Below are 16,300 nucleotides of genomic sequence, written 5' to 3'. Positions count from 1 at the left end.
GTTTTTTTTTTAATTCGAGTTAACAAGTCTAGGCCTAATTAGGAACTAATCTATTTTATAAGCCTAATAAATAAATCAAATGATGATGGGCTTGAATTAACCACGATAGATATGCCCAAATTAAGATTTAAAAAATACAAATAATTTAAATTAAGGCAAGAGATCTCTACTTTGTTGCATGGACTCTACACAAGCATCTGGCCAATGGGGAAGCATGCCTGGGTATCTATCTAGGGGTAAAGGTGTCATTTCATGGTGCCTTGTGAGAGGACTTAGGAAACACCACCAAATAGAGATCTTTTTCCCTGTAAATTAATTTATATAGAAAAAAAGTGATGCTTTGTCACATGGTTCCTACACCCAAACATAGGAATGTGCAAAATTACAACTCAACTCTTCCTGAAATAAAAAATCTCATCGATGTTGATACCCATATGCACGCTTTCATTGGTCCCCATGTTGGTGGAGGGGCTACATGATCAAACAACAATCTCTTACCCTATATACAAATATAAAAAAAGAGAATGCTAACCGGTCATGTAGTCCCTGCACCAACACAGTAGCCAATGAATGTGCGCACAGAAGCATGGTTTGGATGCGATTTTCGATCTCATTAGGGATTGAATGGTCTTTTCATACACAAAGACATTGATTTGTGTTTAGGTACAGTAACCACGTGACCAATTAGCATTATTTTTTCCATATATATTACCAAGACTAATCAGTTTAATATGTGTAATTGGTTCAACAATTACCAATTCTGATCGGTTAAACTAATTCAAAACCAGTAGTTTAGTGGTTCAAAATTGAACCACAACATTTGATAAATAGTTTCATATTTTAAAACCATAAGCAATTTGATTAGTATATGGTTTAAATGATTTGTTTGGATTTTGGTAAACATTTCCGGATTGCAATTCACACCCATAAATAATACTACATATGTGAATTTTATATAAATCCTTTTTTCTCTTGTGAATTCTAGTGTAAAGTGATAAAAAAAAAAAAATTTAAAAAATCATTAATATACGTATTTTCTCTCTACTAAACTTACACATGTGACTTTTAAAAAATGACTTTTATCCTCTTTTTTTACTCATGAATTTTATTGTACTAATTCATTCGAATTATATTTTGGCATTAAAATATATGCCCTCCCATATAATTTTTCTTCTTTCATATTATTAATACTATGCACTTCCTTTTATATACTTCAACACCCGTCGAAAAAGACAGTTCTTTTTTTTTTTGTGGTAAGAGAAAGGGATGTTTCTCTCTCTAGCATATATGATAATAATATATGAGGCTATCGTATAGAACTCTCTCCCTTTTTCTATTATGATACTTTTTGGAAGCATTTATCATAATGGATTTTATTGATAAATAAATAAATTTTATAAAATAAAACATTTTTTTATCCCAAACTCTAAAAAAAAAAGGTTCAATTCATTCATTGTCTTGTATATACTCGGCCACCTTTCTTCAAGACGCCAATAGGAAGTAGAATGGTACTATACAATTGTTATTGTTAGGGTTTTAAGTTTAAGCACAAGATTGCTTAAAGCATTACACCTTATATATCAAGTTTGTAATAATGCAGGTTGCTGCCTCCAGTTAGTATTTATATGAAAGACTAGGATTTTAAGGTTGGACGGGTTCTATCCAATGAGACCCACCACAGTCTCATTCCTTATTCAAGTAGACTTATTTTAGAACATATAAAAGGATATATAATATACCCAACAGTTACTACATATCTATGGCAAATTATCTCGTGCAATTCTCTGCCTGGTCCAATTCACTAGTGCATGTAATAAGAGGGGGGGTGGACTCCCCAGGTAGAATGTTCGAGCAAGGGTGGAATGGTCATTGTCCTCCCTGTTAGAGGCATGAGGAGAACTGGACCGGGCAGGGAATTGCAGGGGATAAAGATCCCATATCTATCTAATGGTTGAATTGACACTTGTGTGCATATATAACCATGCACATAACTTTTTTGTTAAAAATAATTTTTATATGGAATATTTTAATGGATCTTTCTAGGTGTCACTATGCCTATTGAAGTATATCGCTTCACTATTTGCCACTTGTAGTACATGGGTAAGTCCATGTGATAGAAGACCCCACGTACATCTTAATGATCAAATTTTAATCCAAACTAAGCAAGGAAAGTTGTTAAAACTCTAATTCAAAGTTTTAGTAAAATTATCAAAATTCCATCAAATAAAGATGAATATAAAATATAAAATGACATCTTTTATAATTTTAGCTACTTCCTCTACTCGTTTTAAGCTGAACACATGGACAAATCTATGTACTGTCATGTGGCAAATAGTGAAGTGTTATACTTCACTAGGCATTGTGATTTGATGAAAAAATTTGAGCACTGCTATATACGTACACAAACATCACTTCAGGTAAATATAAAATGTGACGTAAAGTGTTGAATATGTAATACCATTTCTGTCCTTACATAATAAATCATTGTACTCAAATATAGACTAGCCCCTTCTAGTTTTATTGGGTGTACCTTTTTGCCCCACCAGCCAGATTAGATTTAGCCAATCCATGTTGAAGAGAAGGGGAAGGGGTTCGAATAAAAAACAACATATATATAATGGTGTTTTGGTCAATGAATGTCTAACAAACTTACGAGGTGGATATCTAAAGTTGTCCATGGTTGCCCTTCCATGATAAATGAGAATATCATATAGTTATTGTGGAATTATAGTGACATTAATTTTATTGCTTCTTTCCTACATCTCTCATGACAGTCGTGCAAAAAGATATGATCTAATCATAGATTAGCCTTTACTATTACTATAGAATGATGTAGGAAATGTTTGTAATTATTGATAACTTTATCTTCCAATCAATATTATGTAGAAACTTGGAATAGTTTGATAATTTAATCATCATATATTAATATCTCCTTGACATGCATTGTTTGTGCTTGGTTATTTCAAACATATAATTTCTAAAATGTAAAATACCTTAAACATAGTTTCCTTAAATGTTTTGATACTTTTGGTAAAATTTACTCCTTTTTTTCCCGTTATGCATGGTTTGCTCATATCCTTAAAAGTAATAAATATTAACATCAAATATTATGCATTTACAAGCTTAACACCGCATCTCTCCCTCAATCTGGGAATTGTTGTAGAATCTGTTAGACTAAGTTGAATCGATGGGACTTATCTTGACTCGGCCTAACTCGATCTGATTCAATATGGATAGAATCAAGTTTAATTGGAATCACTCCAATCGATAACCTTTTGGAATACTTAACACATTCGGCTTATGAGGTGATGGGTTTTTCTGATTGATGGGGAAAAAGAAGAGGAATGGAGGTGGCCAGAAGGGAACCATTTAGCTAGATCTTGGTCCAGATAACGTGTGTGAAGATGTTCATACTGGAGTAATCGTAGTTGTAGAGGATTCTAAGTGTGAGAGGGGGAGGAGAGCCCCTTTGTCTGGATTCCCTCACAGATGGGGTTGCCTTTCCTCCGCTTGTGGGGAATGATTCTCCAGTAGCTAGTGAGCAGGAGGATAATAGTGTTTTTTCCCATGCATAGGGTCTTCAGAGGCTAATGATGTGTCTTCATCGAAGCGGCAGCAATAGTCTTTAAGTGCACCTATTGCTGGACATACATGGAGTTCATTGTTTGAGTTTGGGCAAGTTAAAGGTGGTGTTGGCCTAAATCTCCACTTTATTCCTCCATCAAGCACCAATGTTGCTAAAATATGTAATGAGGAACTTGAACCGGAGATTCTAAAATGGAAAAATACACTGATTGGGCATCTCATAGGTAAAAGACTTCCTTTTCACTTAGTGAGGGAGGTGCTGTTAAGATATTGGAACCCTGGGGCTGAGGTTGAAGTCTATGTGCTTGAAAATGGGTCATTCGTGTTCAAATTTTCAGAAGAAACTGACAAATGCAAGGCTCTTGAAGAAGGTCCGTGGATGATTGCTAGAAAACCAATCGTTCTTGACAGTGGGATAGGTACCTACCATTGCAGATAATTAGCTTATCCACCATGCCAATTTGGATAAACCTTCCAGGACTGCCATTCTATCTATGGGGGGAAATGGGGCTCAGTACTCCTATTGGATTGGTGATAGGATCGCCCATTTGCTCGGATGGAAGAATCAAAGCCCAAGATAGATTGGCCTTTGCGAGGTTGTGCGTCGAAGTCTCGGCGAAAAGGAAGCTCCCAGATTCGGTGCTAGTAGAATATGATGAGGGCTTTGCATTCTACCAAGCTGTTAGGTACAAATGGAAACCACCAACTTGTAGCAACTGTCGTATTTTTTGCCATTATACGGGAGCTTGCAAGTTTGATTCAATTCGCCCTCTGATGAAGCAGGGTAGCCAAAAATGGTGGGAAGCTAGTGGAGTAGAGAGGGGAGAACTACTGGCGATTCTCCATTGCATAAGAATTCAGTCTCGTTATCTACCTCCGATGGAATAGGTCATACCCAATTTCAGCGTTTCAGGTTGTCTACCTTTCCTCTCATTGGCTTGAATGGTATGCAGTGGCCATGTCTTTCTACGACATTCACAAAAAAAAAAATGTCTTTCCACAGCATTGGTTGCAAGGATGACACCCAATCCCAAGTCTCAACAACTTTCCACCCTGCTGTTAGACAGTTGGGCTCCTGGTGTCTGCAATGGGGAAAATCTCGAGACTTCCCTTCTTGGTGTAAGTTCTAGGCCAAGTGCCATCCCAACTTTTGATCTCCAAAATTTGTTGGCTTCTAATAGCTTATGTTATTCTGAAATCTATAGAGGCTACTAGACTGATGGGTGATACGGTTATTGAGGAACCTATTAGAGAGCAACACATGTCCTCAGTTCTGCTACAACCTCAAGGCCACAAATTTTTAAGTGATAAAGGGCTGAGCACGGGGGGAACAATGATCCTCGTATGCTGAGGGAAACTCTGAAGAGAGAGGCAAAAATCTACAGATTAATTTACAAGTGGATGAACGTGATGTTGAGTTGGTCAACCTAGGAGGTGGTACCTCTTCATCCCTTGTGATCCCCATAAATGGAGGTTTCTCTAGTATTTGTTCTGTGGGGAATGAATTGGTGGTCAAAGATGGGTTTATGGTAGAGGGAGGCACTATTTATATTGATCGTATTAGCCATCACGTTGCATTGGATGAAGTCGAATCGATAGATGCTAAGATGACCATGTTGGGAGGTCTGTTACAAGCTTCACTGACTGATCTGGATCCCCAATCCAAGTTGGCTATGGATGTTCCAATTGATAATCCAAATGGGGACAATGGTAGGGGAGTTTTTTTATCTAATGGTGTCATTTTGGATCGGACGAGTCTTTCCTTAGCTTCTAAGAATTAAAGTGGGAGTTGGGTGATTCCACCCATTCCTCCCTATAATCCTAATGGGAAGAAGGTCAATTTTATATATAGGTGATTAGTTGTTTGGGTCAGATATTGTCCTTTGTTCCTCTTTGCATGGTTTCCCTTCAGCTTGATTAGGCTATAGGTTAGTCTATTGTTTGTTTGGAGCTTTCTCCTGTATTCTTCCATGTTCTTTCCCCTTTTATTTTTTGGGTGGGAAAGATTCCTTGTGCTTTCATTAATATATCTTTCATTCATCCAAAAAAAAAAACTCCAGTCGATTACGAGCCAACTCAATCAGTTCATTTGATTACAATTCAAGTAGGAACAATCACAAGTGAAGGACATTTCCTCATGCATCATATTAGAGTAGAAAGTCCGAGTGGAAAAGAAAATAATTGATGCTATCATGGTGACCATCTCAATAGATTTGACATTGTTTAATTAAAGGCATTTTTTTGTATTAGATTTAATATTATTTTAAAGAAAAAAGTTTTCTAAATAAAGGAAACACCCACGAATCTACCCTCTATGTTAGTCTCTCTAATTGTTGGAGGTCAGAAATGTCCTTCACTGATATTGGCATCCATTCAAGCTCAATGGTTGCCATTTGCGAAGAAATTCCTTTTTCACTATGGCTTGATGAAAACTCGCCCAATCTTTAATTGAAGGTTCTTTTGGCTTGATCACTATCTCTTATATATCTCTGAAACGTAGTATAATAGTTAAGTTCAGCCCATGGGTAACAATTCATTGCGCATTAGAATAACCACTTGGAATAGAGAAAGAGATTATATTTGCTGAGAAGAGGAAAATAATATGGATATGACCCTTATTTTGCATCTTGATCAATTGTATCGTTTCTTTTTTAATTCCTATATATTTGTTGAAAAGTGCAAATTAGTATGGATATGACCCTTATTGTGTATCTTGACCAATTGTATCATTTTCTTATGAATTTTTATACGAAGCTTTTGTAGATGGGTCTCTGGGTTTTCCTGGACAGTTAGGAGTTAGGACTTAAGGGAAATTGGACTCATTGCTTTTTATTGTGAGGTGTTGGTTCTTGCCAACTGACCTACTCCATTGGGAATAAAAATTTACATTTTAAAATTGCATAGTATTTGTGCTACATCTAAACCCAACAACAAAACCTTTTTTTTGTTTTTTTGCAATGGTATACTTGGTTCAAGTAGTGTGAATGGTAAAATTGATTGGCACTTTGGATCATTATTCTTACTACGTGAACCATGCATTATTATAATAATTGGATTATATTATAGTATAATGTCATCATGGTGCATTTATTATATCAAGTTGCTATAATCTTTCTCATGAGTATGACCTTACTTTATTTACTAAAAAAAGAGTATGGCATTACTTTTTGTTTTTCCTAGTTTACATTTTTTTGTTTGGATTCTTGTGATAGTTTAGATTGTTTTAATTAATTGTTTACTAAGTGTAATATAAAAATAAAGTGTCTTCCATGATAGTCACATCTTATAAAATTTATATGGACATTATTGTACATACATTGGGTTGTCTTTTGAAACACTTGTGTATTATTAAAATTTTCGCAGAAAAAAGGTTCTCTAAGCCATCGAGGCAGGGTACTCTAGCACCTTTGTGCCTCTTCCTCTCCTCCTTGCATGAAATGACCTTGTTTCTCTCCTTTGTAGATTTTGTTTTGTCACACTTCATAGATGCGCTTTCCTATACCCCTTGCTCAGAGAATCCTCTCCTATGATTATTACGTATAATGGATCTTCATTTAGAAACTCTTGCAAATACATATTCTATAGTGTATGTATAATATGGGAAAAATATCTCTGTTCGGGAATGTGGCCTACACCAGCATTGCCTTGAGTCTCTCTCTCTCTCTCTCTTCCCATATGTAAAGACACCTCTACCCCCTTGTTTTGAGGAGGAGAAAGATAGACATATGAGAGTACTGGCGTAGGCCACACTCCTGGACAAAAAACTGCTTCTCGTATAATATATGGGAAAAATCTCTCTAAGCCTAAGGCGTTTCCTACTCTCTCCTACATAGCTATTTTTATTTTTATTTTTTTTCTCTTTCATGAAAAAATAAATAAAAAATAAAGGGTAATTTACATGTATCTCCGTTGGAGGTAACGCCTAATTATAGGTCCACCCGTGAGTTTTAAATATTTATGTATACCACCCCTACTTTGCAAAATAATTAATAAATAAATCCACTCTATTAGTTCTTCGAGTTAGTTATGAATAGTAAGAGTGTTTTAGACATTTTATGGCCAATACACCCTTGATAGGGTAGAATGACATTATTGCCCTTTTCTTCCTCATCGTGTGGCTACTTATGGATTATCATAAGTGTAGATACTTTTGTAAGGTTTTAAAACTTAGAATATAATGACCCTGCCGTTCCAAAAGATGATTCTACTTTTTTGCCTACTAGTAAACATTGGTAAGAGAAATGGGAGAGATAGGAGAGATGGAGAGGGAAATAAGAATGAGTGGAGCGAGATAACTAGTAATATCTTAAGTTTAAAGAGAGAAGAGGGAGAGAGAGGTTACCCTGAGTTCTAACTATCGGGAAGACGATTGATGTCGAGGTTACAAAACCCTATTTGGGTTCGCAGATGTTTCGGAGAAGTAATCACTAGAGCTTTTTTACCCTCCCCCTTTTTCATGATCTACCACTCACAAATTCCATAGCCTTGAATATTATTGAGTGTAATCCATCGTTATTGAGTGTGTTCCTGTCCCCATTTAGCGTGTTTATATCTCGATGATTTTCTTCTTCGATTTTTTTTGTTACTTTGCTACAATAATCTATATGGCAAGTTTTTCACACACTCGTCTAATTTCGATGAACATGATGACCCTTAGATCTTCGATCAAATGATATTATTTTGAATCTTACCACCAAGGTCGGAACTCCATTGCAAATTTGGGAGATTAATCTCTTTACAAGAGGGGAAATGTGTCTTAATCGATGCGGGATAAATATGAATGTGGATCGGCCCTTCAAAAACAATTTTTTCACATTAAGTGAAGAGGGATTAGTAGTGTTCAATTCCTATCTCATATAAACATCTACCCATATTTTGTACTTACTATGGATTGATTGGGCATGATGTGAAGAACAATTTATCATTTTTGGAAGCCACTAATCATCATTGTTGTGAACACTGAATCAAACTGAGAGGGGGGTGAATCAACTTCCCTTTTTTGACGTTTTACGTAAATAACACGGTCACTTATAGTCCCACCTCTTTGTTAGAACAAGCAAGGGTTTTGTCAAAGCCCGAATCCGTCCCCATACGGATATCTAGAACACGATTGAATCAAAAGCGGGAAGTAAGGAGTACCTTGCACCACGTTTGTTCTTTGTAGAGAAGAGAAAAGAATCTACCTCACGAACAGCAAATCGATCGGTTGATGTTTGCAAATAACCGAGATGGGGATCTTCTATAGTCTCCTAGACTCTCCCATGAGTTCTCTCTTTTGTGGAGAAAAGAGAAAAGAGAATAGAATATTGATCCGGGGACCCCATCATTAGTATTTATAATACTTCCCAAAACCCTAACCCACTTCTACAATGGGCCGACGGTCCGGTCCATCTCAATAAAACAGTAGCAAGCCATGTCAGCCCTTGTATTTCTTGATCCCCATCAATGATCGACCCGATAATTAATTAAGCCCATTCGTCGTAATTTGAAAAATTCCTAACAATCTCCCACTTGGGCTAGATTAATTATAAGGTCATCATTATCGAGATTGTCGCCATGAAATCAATACAATAATAATGCTACTAAACCTTGATCCAGTTAGCAAATACATCGATATCGAGCAACAGCAGAAAACACACCTCAACATATGGCATATCACTTTTTGTCAGCTACAAACAAGGATTTACTTACTAACATGAACCGTCTTGAGATAAATTTGTACAAGGAATGTCGTACACGTCTGTGATCATATAAATATCGTCATCATTCCTTGTGGGTCCTTGAACGCATCATGAGCATCATATGACTCATAGATTACTTTTGAATATCGTCATATTCGCGTGTCGATCGACTTGGTTTATCACCAATCGAACATCTATGGCTAGAAATAGCGAGCGACTTGGCTCATCGCCAATCAAATATCCTTAGACCAAAAGGCCTTCAACACATCAAATAACATATGCATGCATGTAAGTGCTATTCATCACATCAAGCAAAAGCATTATAATTAAAACGAAACATATATCCTTTCAAGCACTCCCACTAAACAAGCATATCAAATATAAAACTCCCCTTGATCAAGCGAGAAACAAACAAATCATCAAAAGTCTGAAAACAAACATCCAACTAAAAGTGCTTGCATGAAATAATTTAATTCAACTAAAAATTCAATCCCCTTTTTTGCCATCTTCTCGCATCGTCCTTCTTTTCCAGCCAAGCCTTTCGTGCATTACAATCTCTTTTCACGTGTCCCTTCTGATCACATCAGTAGCATGAAATTTCACCAACGCTTCTCCTTTCTTATTGTATGGATGATACTTACCTTTCTTGAAAAATCTTGGATTCCTTTTCTTTGTTCCACTTCTAGACGCTCCTTTGTTTTCAGTCAGGTTCGCACTCTCAATAGTCTTCTTCTTCGTGTTTCCTTCTTCTTGTGCACAGATAGATATCAGTTCTTTCATGGTTCATTTGTCCTTCTGAGCAGTATTTACAGACTTTATATTCGCATACACATCTGGGAGAGATTTAAGTGCAAGATGCACTAAAAGTTCTTCTTCTATAGGCATCCCAAGATCCCTCAACTTGTTAGCCATCTTCAGTAAATGTTCTCTGACACTCTCAGTACCATCGAATACAGCTGACGTAATCTGATTCATCGGATCCCCTTTCTCAACCTTCGAGACACCTCAAAAATAACCTTTATCTCACGAAACTCTGTGGCGTATCTTTCACTTCAACACTCGCACGCAACGACTCAGAATGAATTTCTTCATAACCGGTATGCACGTTCAATTAGTTGTCATCCACATTTTCATCTTAACTCTCTAATTCGTACGCATCCTGTCCGGATCGCGAGGTTTTGATTCTTGAAGAGCCACATCAAGGTCGAGCAGGTCCCAGTTAATTTCTAGGTCCTCTACCCACCTCTTGTAATTGTTCCCGGAAAGAACATGAATATATGCCAAAAGACTATTTGGAAGAGACATTTTGTGGGAAAAAATTCATTCATGCAAATAAACAAGGATATATATATACTTTCCAACAACAATATGATCATATTAAATCAGCTAGCAAATGCAAATAATTCATACAAACTACTAGCAAACACAAACAATGATCATCATCACATTGTATTTTGCCCTCGCGGGTCAAATGCACATGTCTTTATCGCACTCAAATCTTTGCGAGATAGCAACAACTTTTGAAAATCTCCCTCCACCTTTGGGTGATAAAGAAACCCCTAGGTTATGCACCTTAATTTCATAATGATTTATTGTCTTGTAATTACACGCGAGATGTCGATGACTTTCGAGAAATTTTCCTCCACCTTTGGGTGGTAAGAAAATCCCTAGGCCACGCATCCCAAATTCTTTGAGTAGCACTATCTTTAGAGAGAAGAGGGAGAGAGAGGTTACCTCGTCAATCTTTGGTAACATCGAGTTCTATTTCGCTGCCTTGACAGGATCATAAAAGGATTCAATGGGCCACTTTGATGGATTATCATTTTAACTATCGGGAAGACGATTGATGTCGGCAATGGTCAACCCAAAATAGTTAAACAAAACCCTATTTGGGTTCGCAGATGTTTCGGAGAAGTAATCACTAGAGCTTTTTTTACCCTCCCCCCTTTTTCATGATCTACCACTCACAAATTCCGTAGCCTTCAGAATATTATTGAGTGTAATCCTGTCCGTTATTGAGTGTGTTCCTGTCCCCCATTTAGCGTGTTTATATCTGATGATTTTCTTCTTCAGTTTTTACTGTTACTTTGCTACAATAATCTATATGGCAAGTTTTTCACACACTCGTCTAATTTCTGATGAACATGATGACCCTTAGATCTTCGATCAAATGATATTATTTTGAATCTTACCACCAAGGTCGGAACTCCATTGCAAATTTGGGAGATTAATCTCTTTACAAGAGGGGGAAATGTGTCTTAATCGATGCAGGATAAATATGAATGTGGATCGGCCCTTCAAAAACAATTTTTTCACATTAAATGAAGAGGGATTAGTAGTGTTCAATTCCTATCTCATATAAACATCTACCCATATTTTGTACTTACTATGGATTGATTGGGCATGATGTGAAGAACAATTTATCATTTTTGGAAGCCACTAATCATCATTGTTGTGAACACTGAATCAAACTGAGAGGGGGGTGAATCAACTTCCCTTTTTTTTGACGTTTTCTGTAAATAACACGGTCACTTATAGTCCCACCTCGCTGTTAGAACAAGCAAGGGTTTTGTCAAAGCCCGAATCCGTCCCCATACAGATATCTAGAACACGATTGAATCAAAAGCAGGGAAGTAAGGAGTACCTTGCACCACGTTTGTTGCTGTAGAAGAGAAAAGAATCTACCCACGAACAGCAGCAATCAGTCAGTTGATGTTTGCAAATAACCGAGATGGGGATCTTCTATAGTCTCCTAGACTCTCCCACTGAGTTCTCTCTTTTGTGGAGAAAAGAGAAAAGAGAATAGAATATTGACTGCAGGGACCCCATCATTAGTATTTATAATACTTCCCAAAACCCTAACCCACTTCTACAATGGGCCAGACCGGTCCGGTCCATCTCAATAAAACAGTAGCAAGCCATGTCAGCCCTTGTATTTCTTGATCCCCATCAATGATCGACCCGATAATTAATTAAGTCCATTCGTCGTAATTTGAAAAATTCCTAACAATCTCCCACTTGGGCTAGATTAATTATAAGGTCATCATTATCAGATGTCGCCATGAAATCAATACAATAATAATGCTACTAAACCTTGATCCAGTTAGCAAATACATCGATATCGAGCAACAGCAGAAAACACACCTCAACATATGGCATATCACTTTTTGTCAGCTACAAACAAGGATTTACTTACTAACATGAACCGTCTTGAGATAAATTTGTACAAGGAATGTCGTACACGTCTGTGATCATATAAATATCGTCATCATTCCTTGTGGGTCCTTGAACGCATCATGAGCATCATATGACTCATAGATTACTTTTGAATATCGTCATATTCGCCGGTAATCGATCGACTTGGTTTATCACCAATCGAACATCTATGGCTAGAAATAGCCGAACGACTTGGCTCATCGCCAATCAAATATCCTTAGACCAAAAGGCCTTCAACACATCAAATAACATATGCATGCATGTAAGTGCTATTCATCACATCAAGCAAAAGCATTATAATTAAAACGAAACATATATCCTTTCAAGCACTCCCACTAAACAAGCATATCAAATATAAAACTCCCACTGATCAAGCAGAAACAAACAAATCATCAAAAGTCTGAAAACAAACATCCAACTAAAAGTGCTTGCATGAAATAATTTAATTCAACTAAAAATTCAATCCCCTTTTTTGCCATCTTCTGCATCGTCCTTCTTTTCCAGCCAAGCCTTTCGTGCATTACAATCTCTTTTCACGTGTCCCTTCTGATCACATCAGTAGCATGAAATTTCACCAACGCTTCTCCTTTCTTATTGTATGGATGATACTTACCTTTCTTGAAAAATCTTGGATTCCTTTTCTTTGTTCCACTTCTAGAAGCTCCTTTGTTTTCAGTCAGGTTCGCACTCTCAATAGTCTTCTTCTTCGTGTTTCCTTCTTCTTGTGCACAGATAGATATCAGTTCTTTCATGGTTCATTTGTCCTTCTGAGCAGTATTTACAGACTTTATATTCGCATACACATCTGGGAGAGATTTAAGTGCAAGATGCACTAAAAGTTCTTCTTCTATAGGCATCCCAAGATCCCTCAACTTGTTAGCCATCTTCAGTAAATGTTCTCTGACACTCTCAGTACCATCGAATACAGCTGACGTAATCTGATTCATCAGATCCCCTTTCTCAACCTTCTGAGACACCTCAAAAATAACCTTTATCTCAGTCAGAAACTCTGTGGCAGTATCTTTCACTTCAACACTGTCACGCAACGACTCAGGAATGAGTTTCTTCATAACCAGTATGCACGTTCAATTAGCTGTCATCCACATTTTCATCTTAACTCTCTCAGCATTCGTACTCGCATCTGTCAGATCAGCAGGTTTTGATTCTTGAAGAGCCACATCAAGGTCGAGCAGTCCCAGATTAATTTCTAGGTCCTCTACCCACCTCTTGTAATTGTTCCCAGAAAGAACATGAATATATGCCAAAAGACTATTTGAAAGAGACATTTTGTGGGAAAAAATTCATTCATGCAAATAAACAAGGATATATATATACTTTCCAACAACAATATGATCATATTAAATCAGCTAGCAAATGCAAATAATTCATACAAACTACTAGCAAACACAAACAATGATCATCATCACATTGTATTTTGCCCTCGCGGGTCAAATGCACATGTCTTTATCACACTCAAGTACTGCGAGATAGCAACAACTTTTGAAAATCTCCCTCCACCTTTGGGTGATAAAGAAACCCCTAGGTTATGCACCTTAATTTCATAATGATTTATTGTACTGTAATTACCGCGAGATGTCGATGACTTTCAGAAATTTTCCTCCACCTTTGGGTGGTAAGAAAATCCCTAGGCCACGCATCCCAAATTCTTTGAGTACACTATCTTTAGATGGATACACTGCCTTTTCATGAAAAGATCAGTAGTTTTCAGAAATCCCAGCACCTTTGGGCAACTGGAACCCTTAAACCACTATCCCTTCCAATCTATTCGCATATCACCTCGTCAATCTTTGGTAACATCGCCTTTGGGCTAATGTCATCTATTTCGCTGCCTTGACAGGATCATAAAAGGATTCAATGGGCCACTTTGATGGATTATCATTTTACCCTCTCATAATTCTTCAACCTGATATGCAACAATATATGTGAAAGTAAACACATTGATCGTCCATAATGTGTTGTGATATGCACATTCAAGTGGCAATGGTCAACCCAAAATAGTCTAAATATGCTCAAAGTAGCATAATTGTCCAAAACAAGTCTCTGGAAGTATTAAACGTCCCAAAACCAGGTACCAGTAGGTAGGTCTTAAAATTACGAATGAAACAAGACCAACCGGAGCCCAATCAGATGCTCCACTCGCCCATACGTCACTTGAAGGTGACACAATCATCATTAACAGGTCCCATAAATTTAATAAAAATATTCAAATAGGATACCCAACACGTCAGCCTTGAAAAATACAAGTAAAATGGGGCATCCGAGGACAGAATCCAATCAAAACGGCATTCCAAAATAGGAAAAACAGCTTCTGAAACAAAAAAAAAAAAGTTCTAGAATAGTTTCGAAAAACAAACAGTTAATTCTGTTCCCAAAACAATTGAAAAATGCAAAAACCGCCAAAGCCATAGTTTCTGTTTATCCAAGATATGCCAAATTGCATATCAAAACGAAGAGCACGAAAAAATAGACACACTAAAAAAAACGCGTGTCTCAAAATTCATTCAAACAAACCCACACGGTCCATTTGAAGTTTTTTGATCATTTTCCTTCTTTTTTTTATTTTTTGTTTAAAGTTAATCCGAATCGGAACGGTTGAACCTAACCGAACCAAATCGGACCCAGTTCGCCTTAACCGAGTCGTCGTCTCACCCACCCGGGTTACTGGGTCAAAAAAATGGGTCAAAACTCATGTCCTGGGTCGGGTTAGTTCTGACCGGGTCAAATGTGACCCCCAAACAACTGCTGACGTCAGCCCTATGACGTCATAATTGTTATGGATTTTTTTTTTTTTGAAATAACCGTCGCCGGTGATGATCCACACATTACTGTGATCGTCTCGACGAGCACTACGCATCCATATAAAAATTTTTGATTTTTGCCGGTGGAAAATTTTGCCAACGGCCAAAACGTACGATTTTGCCAAAAATCCGATCAAAAGATCTGTTTTTCACCGTCAAAACCTCGATTCATGTTCTTAAACTGACAATCAATCGATCCTAGGTCTGTATGGTCAGCTCGGATGCCACTTGTTAGAATAAGCAAGGGTTTTGTCAAAACCCGAATCCATCCCCTTACAGACATCTAGAACACGATTGAATCAAAAACAGGGAAGTAAAGAGTACCTTACACCACGTTTGTTGATGGAGAAGAGATAAGAATCTACCCACGAACAACAGCAATCCATCAATTGATGTTTGCAAATAACCACGATGGGGATCTTCTACAGTCTCCTAGACTCTCCCACTGAGTTCTCTCTCTTGTGGAGAAAAGAGAAAAGAGAATAGAATAGTGACTGTAGGGACCCCATCATTAGTATTTATAATACTCCCCAAACCCTAACCCACTTCCACAATGGGCTAAACCGGTCTGGTCCATCTCAATAAAACAGTAGCAAGCCACGTCAGCCCTTGTATTTTTTGATCCCCATCAATGATCGACCCGATAATTAATTAAGCCCACTCGTCGCAATTTGGAAAATTCCTAACACTCGCACCACAAGAATGTGGCCAGGTCTACCAAGACTGTAAACCCACCCTGCAAAACAGGGATTAGTCTAAAAAAAAAAAATAGCAGGCAACGAGACAAGATATATGTGGTTCACCTCGCAGTATGTGAATGCTACATCCACAAAGCAATACCCCTCGGGGTTTCGTATATGCCCAATACTCAACTCAAATACAATAAGCTGCCCCTACGGCCAGGATACCCCTTACCCTGCTTCAACCTCTCACCTCAGTGAGGGCAAGGACCTCAATCCCAATACAATAATGGCCTCAGCCTTACAGTCAATCAACCCA

General features: G+C 37.4%; 1 protein-coding gene across 1 annotated transcript; it reads right to left on the bottom strand.

The window, feature by feature from the left end:
* Positions 1-13,237: 13,237 nt before the first annotated feature.
* On the bottom strand, positions 13,238-13,768 carry LOC122668686. The gene is made up of 2 exons (XM_043865222.1): positions 13,601-13,768; positions 13,238-13,546 (listed from the first exon to the last, which is right to left on the bottom strand). Exons 1-2 carry the CDS (start codon positions 13,766-13,768, stop codon positions 13,238-13,240), a joined length of 477 nt encoding a protein of 158 aa, XP_043721157.1.
* Between the last annotated feature and the right edge of the window lie 2,532 nt (positions 13,769-16,300).

The sequence above is a fragment of the Telopea speciosissima genome, chromosome 7 (assembly GCF_018873765.1).
Source record: "Telopea speciosissima isolate NSW1024214 ecotype Mountain lineage chromosome 7, Tspe_v1, whole genome shotgun sequence".
Taxonomy (NCBI): domain Eukaryota; kingdom Viridiplantae; phylum Streptophyta; class Magnoliopsida; order Proteales; family Proteaceae; genus Telopea; species Telopea speciosissima.
This window is presented reverse-complemented; position numbering and strand designations above follow the sequence as displayed.